General features: G+C 36.7%; 1 protein-coding gene across 9 annotated transcripts in view; it reads left to right on the top strand.

The window, feature by feature from the left end:
- The window catches only part of RBPJ (recombination signal binding protein for immunoglobulin kappa J region), a 223,474-nt gene extending 205,861 nt beyond the window's left edge, over window positions 1-17,613 (top strand). For 8 of the 9 annotated variants that reach the window (XM_070261743.1, XM_070261746.1, XM_023636866.2 and 5 more), the window contains 7 exons: window positions 1,823-1,997; window positions 5,532-5,669; window positions 5,826-5,938; window positions 11,082-11,222; window positions 12,699-12,854; window positions 13,220-13,323; window positions 13,477-17,613. In XM_070261743.1, coding sequence (XP_070117844.1) covers window positions 1,823-1,997; window positions 5,532-5,669; window positions 5,826-5,938; window positions 11,082-11,222; window positions 12,699-12,854; window positions 13,220-13,323; window positions 13,477-13,792 — 1,143 coding nt within the window. In that variant the 3' untranslated portion in view covers window positions 13,793-17,613. 9 annotated transcript variants of the gene reach the window in all.
- Window positions 17,614-18,541: the final 928 nt, after the last annotated feature.

The following is an 18,541-nucleotide window of genomic DNA, read 5'->3' as shown; positions in this document are numbered from 1 at the left end:
AACCTTCTCTGCTCTTTTTTCCTTGCCTGTTTGCCAGTCTATCTTATCACTTATGCTAGATTTCAGTATTTTCTCTTTTCTCATATAGATCATATCCCTTAGTGTTAACACTCACATTAAGTGATCTTAACATTTTTAGGTTTTCCCAGTAGAATGTAATTGTTTTAATTTAGATACAGATTTCATTTTTGTTTTCTACAGCTGTCTGCTTTAGTATATTGATATTAAAGATTGATAGACTTTGTCTTATGTTGCAGAACAATCACATAAGTTAGGCTTTCTTTCATCTTCAGTGCTTTTTAAAGCATGGCAGACCCAGGGCTCCTGCCACAGCATCCCTGAGCTCTTGGAGATTCTTGGGTGAAAGGAGCTGTGTGAGTTCAAAGTGCCATTGTTTTTATTTTTCCTATTGCTGTTATTAGCTATATCTTGGTTTTGCCTTCTGCAGAACAAAGTCTCTCAAAGCTTTTACTACACTTTTGAATTTATAGAAACTTAAGTGTAAAATGTTCAAAATGGCACCTAAATTTTCTTATAGAACTTTGCTGTTGAGAAATGAAGTAAACTATGGTATTATTTTTGTTCCACTACTAAAAATTGCCTGTAAGTAAAATTTTAAAGATTAAAAACCTAGAACATGTTAGGTATCTCCTAAGCGTGGCATTTGCCCTACTTAAAGGAACACACAGCAGAGGTAGTCAAAGAAACTTGTTTAGCCTAATTTTAAAGTAGAGCATTGATTTTTTTTTTTTAATGTAATTCAGATATTGTAAATACTTAAGCTGTGTTTGAGCGTCATTTATCCAAATCTAGAAAAGGAGATCACAGGGATCAGGGAAGAGGAAAGATTTTAGAATTGTCGTATCTAATTGAACTTGGTGCATTTCCAAGTGTCTTTGCTGTTTCACAAGGGCTGTAACTCTTTAATGCTGTCGTTTTAGGTATTAGAATTGATTTTTCTGGTAAACTGATGTAACCTTGCTGCATTTATTTTCTCTAGTACCTTTAAATTCAGTTCTTTTGGTGATACAATATGAATTATCCCATTGGGCAAAGTTAACCAAATAGTTTAAAAATATAAAGTATACTCGTATAATCCCTTTCTAGCATAAGATATTTTATAGTCATCAGTTGGTTGAACATTGTTTTCCTCGAACTTACAGGGGTTTAATCTAGTGTTCAGCTATGTAGAGAAAAACATTGTATGCACTATTTTGAGAAGGACCACTGCTAAAATCTTTTACATAATTCAGTTGAATTCTGATAGACTTCTTTATATCTCTTCTTTGCCTACTTTTTTTTTTTTTTTTTTTTTTTGAGGAAGACTGGCCCTGAGCTAACATCTGTGCCAGTCTTCCTCCGCTTTGTATGTGGGACTCTGCCACAGCATGACTTGATGAGCGGTGCATAGGTCTGTGCCGGGGATACAAACCCACGAACCCTGGGCTGCCAAAGCAGAGTACGTGAACTTAACCAGTACACCACTTTGCCAGCCCTGTAAAGTTCTATTTTTAAAAATTGTGCTGTAACATTGATAATTCTGTGAAATAGATGTAGAGCTATATAAATCAAAAAAAGTATTTTTTAAGGTGGTCTTTTGAGAGGGTAAAATAGATCACGTTAATCTTTTATAGACTTGGTAAGGGAGACTGTACTTTGTTTTCAGAGATCAATTTCAGTAATTTATACAATTGGTTTTATCAGCAATTCATTGAAATTATTGCATTTAAGTATGATCAAACCTTATACCCATGGCCGTTGTATTGTAGGTGCATAACCAGCAAGGTTTTGGTGCTATTAAAGCTTTTCTTTTCTTTCACAGAACTATTGCACAGCCAAAACATTGTATATATCTGATTCAGACAAGAGAAAGCACTTCATGTTGTCTGTAAAGATGTTCTATGGCAACAGTGATGACATCGGTGTGTTCCTCAGCAAGCGGATAAAAGTCATCTCCAAACCTTCCAAGAAGAAGCAGTCATTGAAAAATGCTGACTGTATGTATACTTGAGTTTTCTTTTTTCTCCCCAACTGCCAACATGATTAAATAAGACAAATTCAACTATTTTTTAATTTAAAAATTTCTTTTCAATATCCAATTCATTCTTTACCACTATTTTTGTGGCCCTCGCTTTATCTGAAAATGACGAATTCAATTATTATTGCTGCTTTATTTTCTCCTTTTTTTTTTTAAATTGTAAGTGGACAATAGCTGGTCTAGGAAAGTGGTTCTTAGCCAGCATTGCTTCCTCACTGCTTCCCAGAGGCATTTGGAAAAAGGGAGTTTTTCCCTTTTGCTGTCACTGCGACTGGAGGGAGCAATGTTAGGATTGGGTGTCTTGGGCCAGTGATGCTAAATCTGTAATGCCCAAAATAGTTACCATTCCACAGAGAATTGATCCACCGAGAGTGTCAAAAGCATCCCTTTGAGAAAAACTGTTGTTACATCAAATGGCTTTGGAAGGGCATGCTGAGAGCCCAAACAAAACGTTTAACATGGTTGTCTGGCAGAGACTGCTGTCTCATCAGCAGATTTTAGACTACCAAAGACAATGCTAAAATTACGCATTTCAACCTCTACCCCCGTTTTTCTTTTTTTTATTTTAACTTTTTATTATGAAAACCTTCAAACTTAAAAGGGAGAAAGTAGTATAAGGTGAACATCCACTGGGCCTCAAAAGGTTTTGTCACTTCTGTTTCATTATCTCCATCACCACCAACATCCCTTCCTCCTCCAGCTGCTGAAATTTTTTAATGTAAGTCTCAGGTGTCTTATTCTTTGAAGCATTTTTGCAATAGTGACTCTGATTTTCTTTTTAAACATCATTGCACCTAACGAAGTTGGCAGTAGTTCTTGAATGCCATCTAATAGCCAATCTATGTGCAGATTTATCACATTGTCTAAGAAATATGTTCTTACAGTTGTGTTTTTATTGTTTTCTTTCTTTTAAATAACTGGCTTGTTCAAACCTGGATCCAAACAAGGTCCATATATTTTAATCTGTAATAGTTTCTTCTCCCTCCCTCTAACCTATTTTTTCTTTCATGTCATTTATTTGTTGAAGAAACCGTGTAATTTTTTCTGTGAAATTTCCATATTCTGGATCTAGATGATTACATGTTTCTCTGTCTCTCATATTTTCTATATACTGGTAATTAGACCTAAGGACTTCTATTTTAAAATTAGCTGCTCTATATATGTTCATTTCCATCAGATCAGAAGTCATATAATATCTGGTTATCCCACTTCTTTTCATGTTAAGATTGGTTATCGTAAGTTAGCCTCATTCATCATTGTAAAGTTCCTCAGCAGCCTTTAACCTGATGGTTTTAGTAGCCATTGATGATGGCTGCTTAAATACAGTATTTCATTAAGGGCTGCAAAACGGTGATTTTTCTAGTATTATTCATAACTTATGCATTTATTAGCTGCTGGCTTCAAATGTAGTCTGTAGAGAAAAGGCAGGATGAATTCTTACTAACTGGTTTGCAGAATAATGATGGTATTTTTTGAAGGTGACCAGTGAGGTTTTAGGATTTTTTTTTGTTTGCTTTGTGTATATTTTGTTTGTAAAGTTTTATTATGAACTTATGAGATTTTATGTGTTAGATGGTTTTTAGTCCACTCAGTCCTTGTTATTGTCATCATTTACTTTATATTGTGGAAATTTTCAAACATCCTAAGGTAGGCAGTTGCATAATGAAGTGAAACCTCTGTGTGCATCCTCTAACTTCAGCAGTGATCTTAACTTCAAGCCAGTCTTAGTCCATCTTCATCTATACCTCTATCCTGTCCCCACTTTCATCTGCTCTCATTTTAGTTCACTGCAAATCCGACACCATATCATCTGTGAATATTTCTGTATATTTCTGAAAGATCTCATTTTCTAATATCACAATACCATCATTACATAAAAACAAACATAAAACGAAATAATTTTTTCGTATCATCAAATACATAGTCTAAAATGCCCTTTTTTTGAATCAAAATTCAAATAAGGTCCATCAGATATTACAATATATATTGTGTTGACATGTCTTTGAGTATTTTTTGTCTGTGAATTCCTTCTCCATCTCTCTCTTTCTTTTCTCTCTTCTTGTAATTTATTTATTTTATTCAAGGAACTGAGTCATTTGGCCATGAGAGAGTTATATGTACTGGATTTTGCTAATTTCATTTGCTTGGTGCAGTTTAATGTGTATTTTGTAAATTGGTAGTGTCAGAAACCGAGCCAGACACTAGTTAAAGGTAGTAAAGACAGATTTTAGTCAGTACTATTGCAATAGGGAACAGAGACTTCAGTATGGAAATAAACTTGATTCCAAATACAACAAGGAGAAGTGGGGATTTATAGCCAAGGAGCAGAGTGAGGGGTGTCATTGGATGGAAAATTACTAAGAGGGTAGGGGGATTCTTGACAATCCAGCCTAACCAGGATTCTTGCCAAAGGCAGGCCTAGGTGATCAGATAGAAAGGGTGGGGAATGAGAAACTTCATGAGATACCAAGGGTGCGAGGATGATTTGGCAGGATTCTTGCGGTACCTGGGCTAGGCAGGCTGATGACAGGGCCCAAGAAGGAGGCCTAGTGCAAAAGAGGGCTCGGGGGGCCTCTTTGAAGTTTGGTCAAAGGTCTTTGTCAGTGGTAGTTTTAGAAGCTTGATCAGATTTAAGTTTGTTGTTGTTGGGGATTTTTTGTTGTTGCTGGAGGGCAGGCCTACTTCAGAGTAGTAGAGTGTTCTTTATCAGGAGGTGTATAATGTCATGTATTCAGGCTGTTTCCAATTCCGATTACAGGATTTTATTTAACTATGTATTTCTATTGACTATAAGTTTCTTGATGTCAGGGAACATATTTCATTATCAGAATAGTTTCCTATTGTTTTTTCAAGAAATTTCACACAATGCTGTATTTTAAGTTATTTTAGAAGAAATCAGAATCTCTAAAATCACAATATCCAGAGGCACTTGCCATCAACTTTGATAAACATCCTTCTGGACCCCTCTCTATGAATATATTCCATAGGATGGGATGTGAGCACATGGAAACACACGTGCAATCGTATAAAAGAATACATGTTTACCTAACGGATCCACAGTATACAGAGTGTTTTATAGTCTGCTTTTCAGTTCAATGATAATCCGGGGAGATATTTTCTTACCAATGCATTTAGATACACATTTTTTAAATAGGTGAATGATATGATATTTAATAAATTTCCTACTATTGGACATTTATTATTTAAAAGGTAATTTCCCTTTAATAAACAGCACTGCATTAAACGTACTGTTTAGCTCTTACTTAAAAATGACTTTTATGGACATATTTTATACCTTTAGCTTGACATTATTAATGGGAGTTACCTTTTTGGAGGGTATAATCTGTATTTCCTGGGAGGGTTAAAAAAATGTTAGCAGAATCTCTTAATTATTAAATTATAATAAAGAATAATCATAGCTTGCCAGGTACAGGTTCCTTCTGACTCTCCTTCCTCCCCAAATCACATAAATAGGAGCTGTTTTTCTTTGCAGTGTGCATTGCCTCAGGAACAAAGGTGGCTCTGTTTAATCGACTTCGATCCCAGACAGTTAGTACCAGATACTTGCATGTAGAAGGAGGTAATTTCCATGCCAGTTCTCAGCAGTGGGGAGCATTTTACATTCATCTCCGTGAGTATGAAAGTGTGCACTTGATGTTTTTGGTGTGAAATTGTTAAACTCTTTTTTGATAATAAGACATACAGATATATTGTTTTGTCATTTTCCTAAGCAGATTAATGAATTCTAGAAGACAATAATTTGATCTCTTTTTCCACTCCTATACAGTGGATGATGATGAATCAGAAGGAGAAGAATTCACAGTTCGAGATGGCTACATCCATTATGGACAGACAGTCAAACTTGTGTGTTCGGTTACTGGCATGGCGCTCCCGAGATTGGTATGGCTCCCCTTTTGCTTTAACGATAGTGTAGTAAACGTTAAAACAGAAAAGCCACCACATTTGAATGTAAAACTACACCTCAATTTCATGCTTTTTAATGTAAAAAGATAGCTCAATAATCACTGCTATTTATAATCGGCAATTATATTCCCACCTTATTTGAAGAATGCATTCTTAAGAACTTCCTGTTATACTATTTCTAATAAATTTTGGTGGCATTTTTCCTTTTTGGTTGTATAATACATGTTTGATAGAGGGCACTGTATAGTTACGTCATGATTTCTTTTCTTGGCTAACACAGATAGTCTGTATTCATTTTTTGTGATACTTGCTGCATCCCAACATAGGACCAAGTTTTCAAAAGTGTAGAAATTCTTATTTCTTTAAAAATGTAAGCATAATTTTTATTAATTTTACTCTCCCACAAGAAGATAGATTTATTAAAAATTAAGTAAAATTGATATTTCTTATTCTGGGAAAGAGACATAGTGTTTAGGGCTTTTATTTACTAGGAGCTTCTTAAAACTATAAACATTGCTTTTCTTCGCAACGTGAAAGCAAAAGCCCCTTATACTTCCTCCCCCATATTCCTCCTCCTTTCTGAAACAATACAATTTAGTTATATTAAAGATGGGAGGGGATTAATGAGTAAGTTTGATTCACAGTTGATTCAGATTAGGGGGTTGCATGAGTGGGAGAATATTTAGTAGTACTATTCCTGAATGTGCTGTGTATTTGTATCTTTGGTGGAATATTTCACTGGCTTATCTTTTCTGGGACTGTTTCAGCAGGGGCTGGGTTGATCTATAATTGTCTAAGTAAATGCATCATTTCTTTTTGTTTTTTTTTATTTTTCTATGTCATGATTGTACAAGATGATTTTATTTCCCATCTCAACTTAATAAACTAAAATATATGAAATGTGGTAATATTAGTTTATAAAATCTTAAAATTGAGACAAATTATAATAAAAAGGGTAAAGGTAGGGAAAGACGGATGTAAAAATGGAAGGAAAAATGCAGACAAAAAACGAAACCACAGCGTAAGTTATAATGTTCCTTCTACCTGGTTTCTTAGATTCTTTCCTCTTCTTAATAATTAGAAGTGATCAAAGCAAGTTTTTGATGACAAATAGTAGTGGAGATCTTTGATTTCTTTATTGCTAAGAGCCAGGCGATTCAGTAGTATCTATGTCCAGAGAACTATTGTAGGGGATAAAATGGACCCAAATATGGCCTGCATTCTGTTCTCAGTGTGCTTAGAATTCCTAGCTAGTGGAGAGACAGTGGAGCACACAGAACAGTACTGGAGGCAGATGTCGACGCTGCCGTGGGAGAGAAGCATAGAGGAGTGCTGTAGACTCGCAGGAAGCTGGAGACCTGCGTCATTCAAAAATCAGTTACTTCTGGAAATCTAAACCTCATGCAATTTAAATACAGCTTCAAGACTTTAGCATTGAGTCGAAACATTTTGCTTGAGTTTAATTAGGCTCACAGACTATCTTAGAAGCTATAATTGCTAAAAGTGTACTGTCTCCCTTTAAACTCAAAAATTAGTGGTGGTCTAAGTAAATGACAAATATTCTGACTAATAAACTGCAGAACTAAAAATGTGTAAATATGAAGAATGTTAACTTTGAGGATTGGGACTTTCACACAGTTGTGGCTTAGCTGAAGAAAAATGATCTTTGAATATGAGTTATGAGTTAAGTAATAAAAGCCAGTAATGTTGCATAATATTAATAGCACTGTTCTAAGCACTTTTACATATATTGATTCATTTAGTCCTCATAAAACTCTGTGAGTAGTTACTCTTAAGGATGTTCATTGTGGAGCAAATTACAGTCATACATGCATTCTATAAATATTCCTGTACCCTCTATGTCCCAGGCATTGTCTAGATGCTGGAGATACATTTGTGAGCAAGACAGACTCATCCTCATGGGGCTTACATTTTGGTAGGGGGATAGACGAAAATCAGCTAAAGAAATACTCATATAATGTATTAAAAGGTTGATGAAAGTGACAAGAAAACAAATTAAAACAGGATAAAGGGATAGAGAATTGAGAGAGTGCCCTAGAGCCGTCAGAGAAGTCTTGAGGTAGGGATATTTGAACAGAGGCCAGAATGAAGTTAGGGAACCACAGACTGGGTGAGGAGCATTTCAGGCAGACAGAATGAGTACAAAAAGAACTTAAGACTTGAATGTGTGTGAGGACTAGTAAGGAAACCATTACAGCTAGAGCTGAGGGAGGGATGGAGGGGGCAGGTGGCAGGAAAGGAGGCTGCAAGGTTAGCCATGGGCAACATCGTTTTTTTTTATTGCGGTAACATTGATTTATAACATTATGTAAATTTCAGGTGTACATCATTGCATTTTGATTTCTGTGTAGATTACATCATGCCCACCAGCCAAAGTAATTATAATCCATCACCATACACATGTGCCTAATCACCCCTTTTGCTCTCTTTCCTCCCCCTTTCCCCTCTGGTAACCACCAATCCAGTCTCTGTTGCTATGTCTTTGTTTTTATCTTCTACTTAAGAGTGAGATCATATGATACTTGACTTTCTCCCTGTGACTTATTTCACTTAGCATAATACCCTCAAGGTCCATCCATGTTGTCACAAATGGCCAGGTTTCATTGTTTGGCTGACTAGTATTCCATTGTGTATATATACCACATCTTTATTCATACATCCCTTGCTGGGCACCTAGGTTGCTTCCAAGTCTTGGCTATTGTGAATAATGCTGCAATGAACATAGGAGTGCATGTATCTTTATGCGTTTGTATTTTCATGTTCTTTGGATAAATACCCAGCTGTGGGATAGCTAGATCATATGGTAGTTCTATTCTTAATTTTTTGAGGAATCTCCATACTGCTTTCCATAGTGGCTGCACCAGTTTGCACTCCCACCAGCAGTGTATGAGAGTTCCTTTCTCTCCGTATCCTCTCCAACACTTGTTGTTTCCTGTCTTGTTAATTATAGCCATTCTGACGGGTGTGAGGTAATATCTCGTAGTTTTGATTTGCATTTCCCTGATAGTTAATGATATTGAATATCTTTTCATGTGCCTGTTGGCCATCTATATGTATTCTTTGGAGAAATGTCTGTTCAGATCTTTTGCCCATTTTTTAGTTAGTTTTTTTTGTTATTGAGATGTGTGACTTCTTTGTGTATTTTGGATATTAACCCCTTATCAGATGCACAGTTTGCAAACATCTTCTCCCAGTTGCTACCTTGTGTTTTCGTTTTGTTGATGATTTCCTTTGCTGTGCAGAAGCTTTTTAGTTTGATGTAGTCCCATTTGTTTATTTTTTCTATTGTTTCCCTTGCATGGGCAACATCTTGTAGGGTTCCTCTCTGTATGTAGGGTAAGGACTTCATATTATCTGTGTGTGATAGGAGGCTATTGGAGGGTTTTAAAAAGGGAATGATGGCTGATTTATGTTTAGAAGGATAATTCTGTCTGCTCTGTAGAGAAGAAGGCATAGAGATGTAGCAGAGGAAGCAGAGAGACAGATGGTTGGGCTTTTGTCATAATTGAGGCAAGAGTTGATGATGATACCTTAGATTAGGATTGTCATAGTGAGATGATGAAAGCTGACTGACTTGTTTGAAAGTAGACCTAGCTAGCAGAGTTTGTTGACAGATTGGATGATTGGGTGTAAGAGAACACAAAGAGTCAAAGATAGGTTTTTGGATTGAGTGAACAGGGGTGCCATTTATTGAGCTGTGAGTTGGGGAGGATCACATATAGAAGCAAATCAGAAATTCTGTTTTTGATTAAGATAGAGATGCCTATTAGATATCTGACATAGAACTGTTGAATAGATAGTTAAATATGCAAGTTGAGTGCCTGAGAGAGGATAGTCCTGGCAATAATAAATTTAGGAGTTAGCAACCTCTCAATAGTGTAGAAAGTATTGAGTGTGGAGAGAGGAGAAGAGGTCTCAGGACTTGGCTCTGAGGCACTCTGAAGGCCAGTTAGAGCAGGGGTATCCCCAAAAGGAGAATGTGTCAGATGCTTCTGAGAAAGTTAATAACATGAGGACAGAGAAGCGCCTGTGGGATTCATCTGTCTGGCAGTCCTTGGTGACCTTGACAAGAGCAATTGTAATGGAGACTGAGACAAAAGGCTGGAGTGATTTCAGGAGATTAGATGGTGAGGAAGAGAAGTGTGTTATGAAGGGGAGCAGAGAAACGGGGTGATGAGAGGGAGGGACAAGGACATGTAGTCAAGGAACGGTTTGCTTTACTCTTGATTTTAGATCAGAAATAATTGTAACATGTTAGTATGCTCTTGGGGGTGATCTTCATAACCATGAAACACTTAGTGATTACCTTCTATGTGACAAGTAACATCTAAGGTTTGATAGGATTATCTTTCAGATATCTGTATGTGTTTTGTGGAATATTTGGATTATCAAATTGTAGAGTGTATTGGAGAGTTCAGGCTGGGCAGGCAGGCAGCCCTGGAATTATATCCTGGTCCTTCAGCTACTAATCAGGTGATGTTGAGGAAGTTACCTGACTTCTCTGAGCCCATTTCATAATCTGTAAAATGATACCTATTTTAGATTTTTAGAAAATATCGGTATGATAATGGACTGCACTGACTAATACACCCACAGTAGCCTTTAGAGATAGTTTTTCCTTTGATGTTGGAATATTTGTTGTTGTATATTGTTGGAATGGTCATGTGAACTTGCTACTCAAAAGTTGGTCCCTAGACCAGCAGAATTACCCTCAGCTGGAAATTTGTTAGAAATGCAGAATATCAGCCCCAACACGAGATCTGTAGGATCAGAACAGATGTATTTGAACAAGAGCCCCAGATAGCTTGTATGCACGTTAAAGTTTGAAAAGCAGTCATCTAGAAAACTAGTGCCTGCCTGCCCTGTTGTTTTAGATATTCATGGAAGACGGTAACAGTTTCTGTATTCTAACATGCTTGCAATCTAAAAGTATTTTTTTATACCTAGGCTTGTTTATAAATGTTTTTGTATATGTAGGTATATGACACATAACTGTGATATATTATTATATAACAAATCTTTCTGTGTACTCATGACAGTACAAAGAACAACTCTCCGTATGTGATGACCTTTTCTTTTTTTAATTATTGAACTATAGATAATTAGGAAAGTTGATAAGCAGACTGCATTACTGGATGCAGATGATCCTGTGTCACAGCTCCATAAGTGTGCATTTTACCTTAAGGATACAGAAAGAATGTACTTGTGCCTTTCTCAAGAAAGAATAATCCAATTTCAGGTATGTTTTTAAATTACTGGTAAAATCTAAAATGTGCGAACTTTTGGGTGAGCAGCGTACAGAAACATGAAACTCATTTAATGTTAATTGTAACCAAGCTGTGTTCATGAAGCTGTGTTCAGGTCTTTATCTCAAGTCCAAGGGCCCTTAACCTACCTGGTCCTCAGACATGCTGGTCATGCCACGTCAGGGAAGAACTCAAAACTATGAAAATATTTTCAGAGAAACAGTTAACATTTAGTTGTAGGGAATAAAAAACCCCTTAGACTATCCAAAAGGAGACTTTGGGCATTGGGTGAATCCCCTGAAATTGTGTGCAGACGTTGTGTATAGATGCACAGTATTTTGGGGGAGGGTTCATAATTCTCATCACATTTATTGGGGTCTTCCAAGATAGTAATGGTGACACGTTTCAAAAGCCAATTGTTGACTACATTTACTCAGAAGGCTTTCAGTGAGGATATTTATGACATGGGCAAATGGTTTAATAGGATAGTTACACTTGCATGTGAAACTCATTTGTAAACAGCTGGAGACCTGTTCCAGAGCCATGCTCACACACAGATCAGCACTGCTGGACTGGGCCAGGTGTTTAAGGTAGAGAGAGGGGGTTGCCGGTTCACGTCTTGGTTCCCTCTTACTGGAAGTACAGGAGTTTCTAGCTGTTCTTTCAGCATGAGGGCTTCCATTCTCGCTCTTTCTTGGGGATCCCGAAAGAGTTTTAAACGGCTATTTACAGCACAGATGGTGATCTTTTATTAAAGAAATTATTTAGGTACTGCTGTACTCTTAAATGGTTATTCTGAAAGTATTACTAGTTATTTAATATGTCACTGAAATATTTCTTATTATAATGAAAATTGCTGTATGTGAGATTTCCACATTAATATTATGTTTATGTTTACTTAGGTATTGGCAAAGCACCATGCTTGGGAAGTTTATAAATTTTTACTAAATTCTCTCCATGACAACTCGAGTCTATGAGTGTTTTGTTAGTGTCGTGGAATTGGTTACAACTCCTAGTGCCCCTGTGGACAGCAGAGCGGAACCCTGCCCAGGCTTTTTGTGCCATCCTCTAACCTTCGGGCGCTGTATCAGACAATGCTCCAGTGCTATTCATAGCGTTTCCATGGCTACTTTTTTCAGAAGTGGGTGGCCATGTCCTTCTTCCCAGTCTGTCTTAGTCTGGAAGCTCCACTGAAACCTGTCCACCATGGGTGACCCTGCTGGTATTTGAAATACTGGTGACACAGCTTTCAGCATCACAGCAACATGCAGCTGCCACAGTATGACGACTGACAGATGGGTGGTGTGGTTCCCCGATCAGGAAATGAGCACTAGGTCACAGCAGTGAGAGTGCCAAATCTAAACACTAACCAGACCACCAGGGCTGGCAACTATGAGTTTACCTTGTTAAAATTGTCTTATACTGTATTGTATATAAAACTCAATTTCTAAACATTCTTTCTTCATAAGGCCACTCCATGCCCAAAAGAACCAAATAAAGAGATGATAAATGATGGAGCTTCCTGGACAATCATTAGTACGGATAAGGCAGAGTATACATTTTATGAGGGGATGGGCCCTGTCCTTGCCCCAGTCACACCTGTGCCTGTCGTAGAAAGTCTTCAGGTGAGACCACTTAATCATAAGCTGACTTTCAGCTCTTTGTAACTGCTCTTAGATATGACTTGGCGTAATTTTATTTCACAATAATGTTGATTTTTCTCCAAATCTTATGATTTGGGGATTTTGTTATACATCATTTCTTGATTAATAATATGAAAATAGAAGAAACATTTTATCCAAGAAAATTTAAATTTAAATCAACTTGTATGTTATCTTGAGATATTTTTAGCTCACTTTGTCTTAATAATCATGTAATTTAAAAGAAGCATTTTTTCCCCAAGTGACAGTCAAATGAGAAACTAATCAGCATACTTTAATGAAAAATGAAAAGTTTTCTCAATGTTATTTTGATTTTCTGTGAATTGCAGCTGAATGGCGGTGGGGACGTAGCAATGCTTGAACTCACAGGACAGAATTTCACTCCAAACTTACGAGTGTGGTTTGGGGATGTAGAAGCTGAAACTATGTACAGGTACTTGATAAAACTTTTTTATATCATCCAGAATTTTTGATGGGAGTGGGTACATGAGATTCCTTCCTGATATTGATTGTAATATATTAAGCAACTTTAAGTTTCAGTTCTAAAATTTGCCTTACTCTTAAGTGATTTATATTTCCTCCTCAGATGTGGAGAGAGTATGCTCTGTGTTGTCCCAGACATTTCTGCATTCCGAGAAGGTTGGAGATGGGTCCGGCAGCCAGTCCAGGTTCCAGTAACTTTGGTCCGTAATGATGGAATCATTTATTCCACCAGCCTTACATTTACCTACACACCAGAACCAGGGCCACGGCCACATTGCAGTGCCGCGGGAGCAATCCTTCGAGCCAACTCAAGCCAAGTGCCCCCTAATGAATCAAACACAAACAGCGAGGGAAGTTACACAAATGTCAGCACAAATTCAACCAGTGTCACATCGTCTACAGCAACAGTGGTGTCCTAACTACCGTCTTTTTGCTAGGACTTAAACTGACTGGAGTGTGGCAACATGTTGGCAGAAAGAAAAAGAGAAAAAAATGAACAATCTTGTGGTTTCTTGGGAAAACTTTTCATACCAGGTGATACTGTTCAAAAACCCCATACCTGCAAGTGCTGATTTGAAGTGCAGAAGCCACAGTAAAACAAACACCATCAAAATGTACAAACTATTGGAAATTGATTTTTTTCAGCTGTTATTTTTGTTCGGTTGGTATTTGTTTGGTTTTGTTTAAATGGGCAAGAAATAGAGATGTGGCTGGAATAAAAGTTAATCAAACTAGAAGACACAAATCTAACATAGTTTTTATGGACCAAGGAACTTGTATAAGCTTTAGTAAAGGTACATTTTCACCATACCTTTTTTATATCACAGTATATAGTACACCTTTGTTACCAAATAGGTTGTTCTCTTCCCCGCCCCCTGTGAGCTTTTGCTCTTAAGTACATTCAGGTTCCAAGCCTGACCATGCTTGTTTAAGTACCATACTCTTCCAGGTTCTTTTGGTCTAAGGCTGGAACTGTTCTTTCTATTTTATTTTTTTTTTTAAAGCTGAAGTCTTAGGACTTTTCATGAGTTGAAATTGTTTTGATTTCAGCAAGTCAAATCTTGTAAAGGCCTGCATATTTTTTTTTTAAGATTATATGAAGTCTGTGCAAAAGCTTTAAAAAAATGCCTCTGCCTTGCCTGCAATACATGCAACGTACGTTAACTTAGTCTCTATTCTCAGACACTGTTGGTAGTTATTTCTGTGTTCTCCTTTTTTAAAAATATGTATTTATAGTGGTAATCCAAGAGGTTCTAACATTTACATGGAATTAAATGTCGCCATTTAGTCATTAATGAGTTCATGGCACAGGACATGTTGGTATTTGAAGTGTTCTCTCCCCATTTCCCATGCATAAATGTGTCTACATGTTCTAGGATTTGTTCAGGTTTTCCCCCCTCCTAATCTTGTACATAACTTGTATTATGTGTAAGTTAAACATTTTATTTTGAACTTGGAATGTTCCCGGTGATTTCATTCAGCAGGGTGTTTTCTGCCTTGTTGGCATATGACAAAAAAAATATCATGCGAAGTGTTTGCTACCACTTGGTAGGTGGCGCCCTTATTGTATAATGAGGAAAAGCTCAGCAAGAGCATGTTTTTATTTACTTTTTCTTTTTGGTAGCCTAGGCCAAAACTTCATTGTAATCTTAAAACAAGATGCTTTTATTAGATGACCAACTAAAATAGCTGGAAGACAGTACTTGAGAAACAGATAGTTGTGAGATTATAAAATTGCAAGTGTAACATCTTTCCATTTTTCTCCCTGCCGTTTTTTGTTTTCTCTTCCCCAGTACTGAGCATCTTCACAAATGTCTCCCACTCGGAAAACATCTCTTTTCCATTCAGTTAGGATTTGATCACAGTCAGGGTTGTGAGTTGGCCTTGCATGCTGGGCTCACCAGTTGTACCTGGCTTCCATTCCTGCTCTTTGGTTATGCCTTTGTTCAGTTTCTCAGAAATTCAGCCGATGCTGGGCTTCGTTTAGTACAGGAACCACGTGTGTGGTGTTAGAGGACACCGTCTAGTGATACAATCATCCTTCTGAGAGTAAAAACTACCTCTAGATTGTGGTAAGCTTTTACTGTCCCATAAAACAGGAGCCACAAGTACCTTATGAATGCAAAGCTGTTAACTTCCTGCAGTGTTTCCATGCAGAACATTGTCTTTGTGGTGTCCAGCGCTATTTTGAACAAGTTTCCATAGGTAGACTTTTTAAACATCCTTGTAAGTAGCTTTTTTTTCCCCAGCTTTGCTATCTTCTTCACTCATTCTTTTGCTCAGACTATGCCATTGTAAATACAATTCCTAATGTCTTTACATCACTTTTTCCTCAGTTTTCAAGGGGGAAGTCATTTGTAAAACATGTTAGTGGTTAAATCAAAGTCATTGTGGTTTTCTCTTACTGCAAGCCTTTTTAATTACTCACAGGCTGCATTATACTATATATAGCCTTCTCTTCAAATCTGCTCTAGTCACTAGCTTCTCTCCTGTGAGCTAATCTTGCCTCACACTTTAAATCTGTTTCAGTGATGAAGGGCAGAATTCATTGTGGCCTTACCTGTCTTTGTTTTAACTGTTTACTGGCTTTTTCTTGCAAACTTGCTTATTTTGGAGTAGTGGGTATTCTTCTTCCCGTTGAGTCTCGGTGTTTCTGTTCAGAGCGTGGAAATGTTTTCAGTGCTGCTTTACATTTAATGGGCCACAAGTTTCCTCCGCTTCCCAGGTTTGGTATTTAGTTACGAAATTCTATTAAATTAACTGATAACAGATGAGATGCTTTTAAAGAACAAACTATTCCTTACCCAGCTTTGCAGCTCAAAATAATTTTCAAGTTTATGACTTTATTAAAATGAACTTTTGCTTTTTTACTGTTTAACTATATCTTATTTGGCTCTTCATTTCTTTTAATAAGATAATTGAAATGTTAGACTGTAAACCCTTTTCCTGTTTTTTAAAAGTCCAAGAATGTACTTACACAGACATTTCCCCTACTATTTTATGCCATTCTACATACCACAAACTAAAGACTGAAATGATTTGTCTGTTGTAGTTTATTGTTTATCAGTAGTTCTTTTGTCAGCTGCTTAAAAAAAGTTTTCATGGATTTGTGAATCACTTTCAGTGTATAATGTATAGGAGCCTTGTCCTCCGGTTATGGTAGAACACGGCCCCTCCCCCAATGGTGGCATTGTTAGAGATGCTGGTCATTTTCCCTCATAAAGACCCTCTCAGAATGATAACCTCTTCAGTTAAAGTATACTACATTCAAGTGTTTTCTTCTTTTAAATTCTGTTTTAGAAGTATATCTTAGGCTCTCATGATCCTATGCAGTTTCTAAAAATATGCGTAGAAGCTGAGTCTGATCCAGTAAGTTTTTATTAGTTCCATTGAATTGATCACGTAGATTGGCCTTAAGTGCAAAATACTCGTTTTATTCTGAATGATTTTAGAGTTAAACACTAGTATAATATTTAACCTGCTGCTGACTTCTTAAACTGTGGCAACTAAAGGCATCCTCATATATGTATTAGTGAAATATTTGTCACCCTTACTCCACAGACTTATTTGCAATCATAACTGGTTAGTTTGTTTTTTAAATGAAACTGGTACCGTCTGTGCCCTCAGAGGAAATTTCCAATGCAGTTTTTGGGAACTAAACTAGTCATGTTTAACCAGATAATCCATAGGGATGGAGGGGTCCTTTTTGAAACAAAATGCTATTCAGTTATTAACCAAGTTACTTATTTTTGGTTTCAAAAGCAGCTGTGTTTCTGATGAGTACTGAACAAATGTGTGTAATTTTCTGTGCCAGACTTTTGACTTTGTTTTCAAGCACTGTAATGTGGGATGGATGGTTAGAAACAATAATATATTAGGGTTTCTATTTAACCCTTTCAGGACTGAACTGTATCTCCTTTCATTAATTTTGCCCTGTGTCGTGATAAATGTTTGCCAGCATTCAGTACTGTGTTGGTCCAGATGTAGGTTTATATGCTCATTTTTAGCTTATTTCTTGTACCTTGCAGCATGCTGTACGCATTCAGTCCTTAAGGGGTTTATTTTACAAACTGTGCGCCTGTAAGGTTTATTAGCAATAAGATAGAAAATTGAGCAAGTTTATACCATAATTTTGTAGAAAAAAGAATCTGCTCAGTTCCATATTTCATCCATGAGAAACTTGCAATATGGGCAGTTTCAAGGAATAAATAAAAAGGAAATGTAAACCATTGTAAAAGTCTTCTCTTGGCTGTGCCTGATGCATGTGTTATCGTCTTTGATTTCAGAATACTTCATAAAGATAAAATGAAATTCCGTATTACAGTTCGTGTATTTACAATCTTACCTTGTTACCTGCATCACATCAGAGTGGTAGACATGCTAATTTCCTTTCCACTGTTTTTAACTGTGTAGTGGTTTAAAGAGTTGGGGGGTTTTTCTCCCTTGTAAATGAGGAAATAGTCTTTGTCACTCAAGGGGCATATTTCCCAATTTAGGAACATTTCAAGCTAATCTCCTAATCTCAACAAAATTGGAGAGTATTATTTAGCAACAGCTTCTTTTTTCCAGTGTGAGGTTGACATTTGGTCTGGTGTACGAAAGAACATGTAATGGTTTTTGCCTTTTGATGGGGGCTTCTAATCAGAAAGAGAGCAAAAGTTTGTTTAATAGGGAAATAGAAAGTAAAAGGGGGAAGTAACATTTTTCAAATCATAGCACATTCATTTCTTATCTGATCTCCCCCAAAGGAGAAAAATTTAAGGTTATCAGGATTTTGCTAAAGACATCTTGCTCTAAAAGTAATGATTGTTAAATAAATAAGAACCAAACAATTTAGTTGGAATTTGAATTGTGAGGCCTTTAAAGGCTGAGAATTATGGTGGTTACCTGATTTAGAATTTAGAAGAGAATAATAGGCTTGTGCCCCTTGCTATAAATAGTGCATGATCACTTTCTGTGCAGTCTTATGAAAGATCCGTTAAGTATATTTTCCCCGTTTTTGTCATTGAACCCCTAGATGGTTGCCAGTTACAGAGATGCAGAGGGCAAGCTACATCAAGTTCTAGTGGCAAACCATCACAGAAGGAAGTCCTCTCCTTAAAAAAAAAAAAAAAAACTAGAAACATACAATAAAAAGAAACTGTCAAAAAGGTTAGTGCTAGAGAACA

The sequence above is a fragment of the Equus caballus genome, chromosome 3 (genome assembly GCF_041296265.1).
Source record: "Equus caballus isolate H_3958 breed thoroughbred chromosome 3, TB-T2T, whole genome shotgun sequence".
In the NCBI taxonomy this organism is placed as follows: domain Eukaryota; kingdom Metazoa; phylum Chordata; class Mammalia; order Perissodactyla; family Equidae; genus Equus; species Equus caballus.
This window is presented reverse-complemented; position numbering and strand designations above follow the sequence as displayed.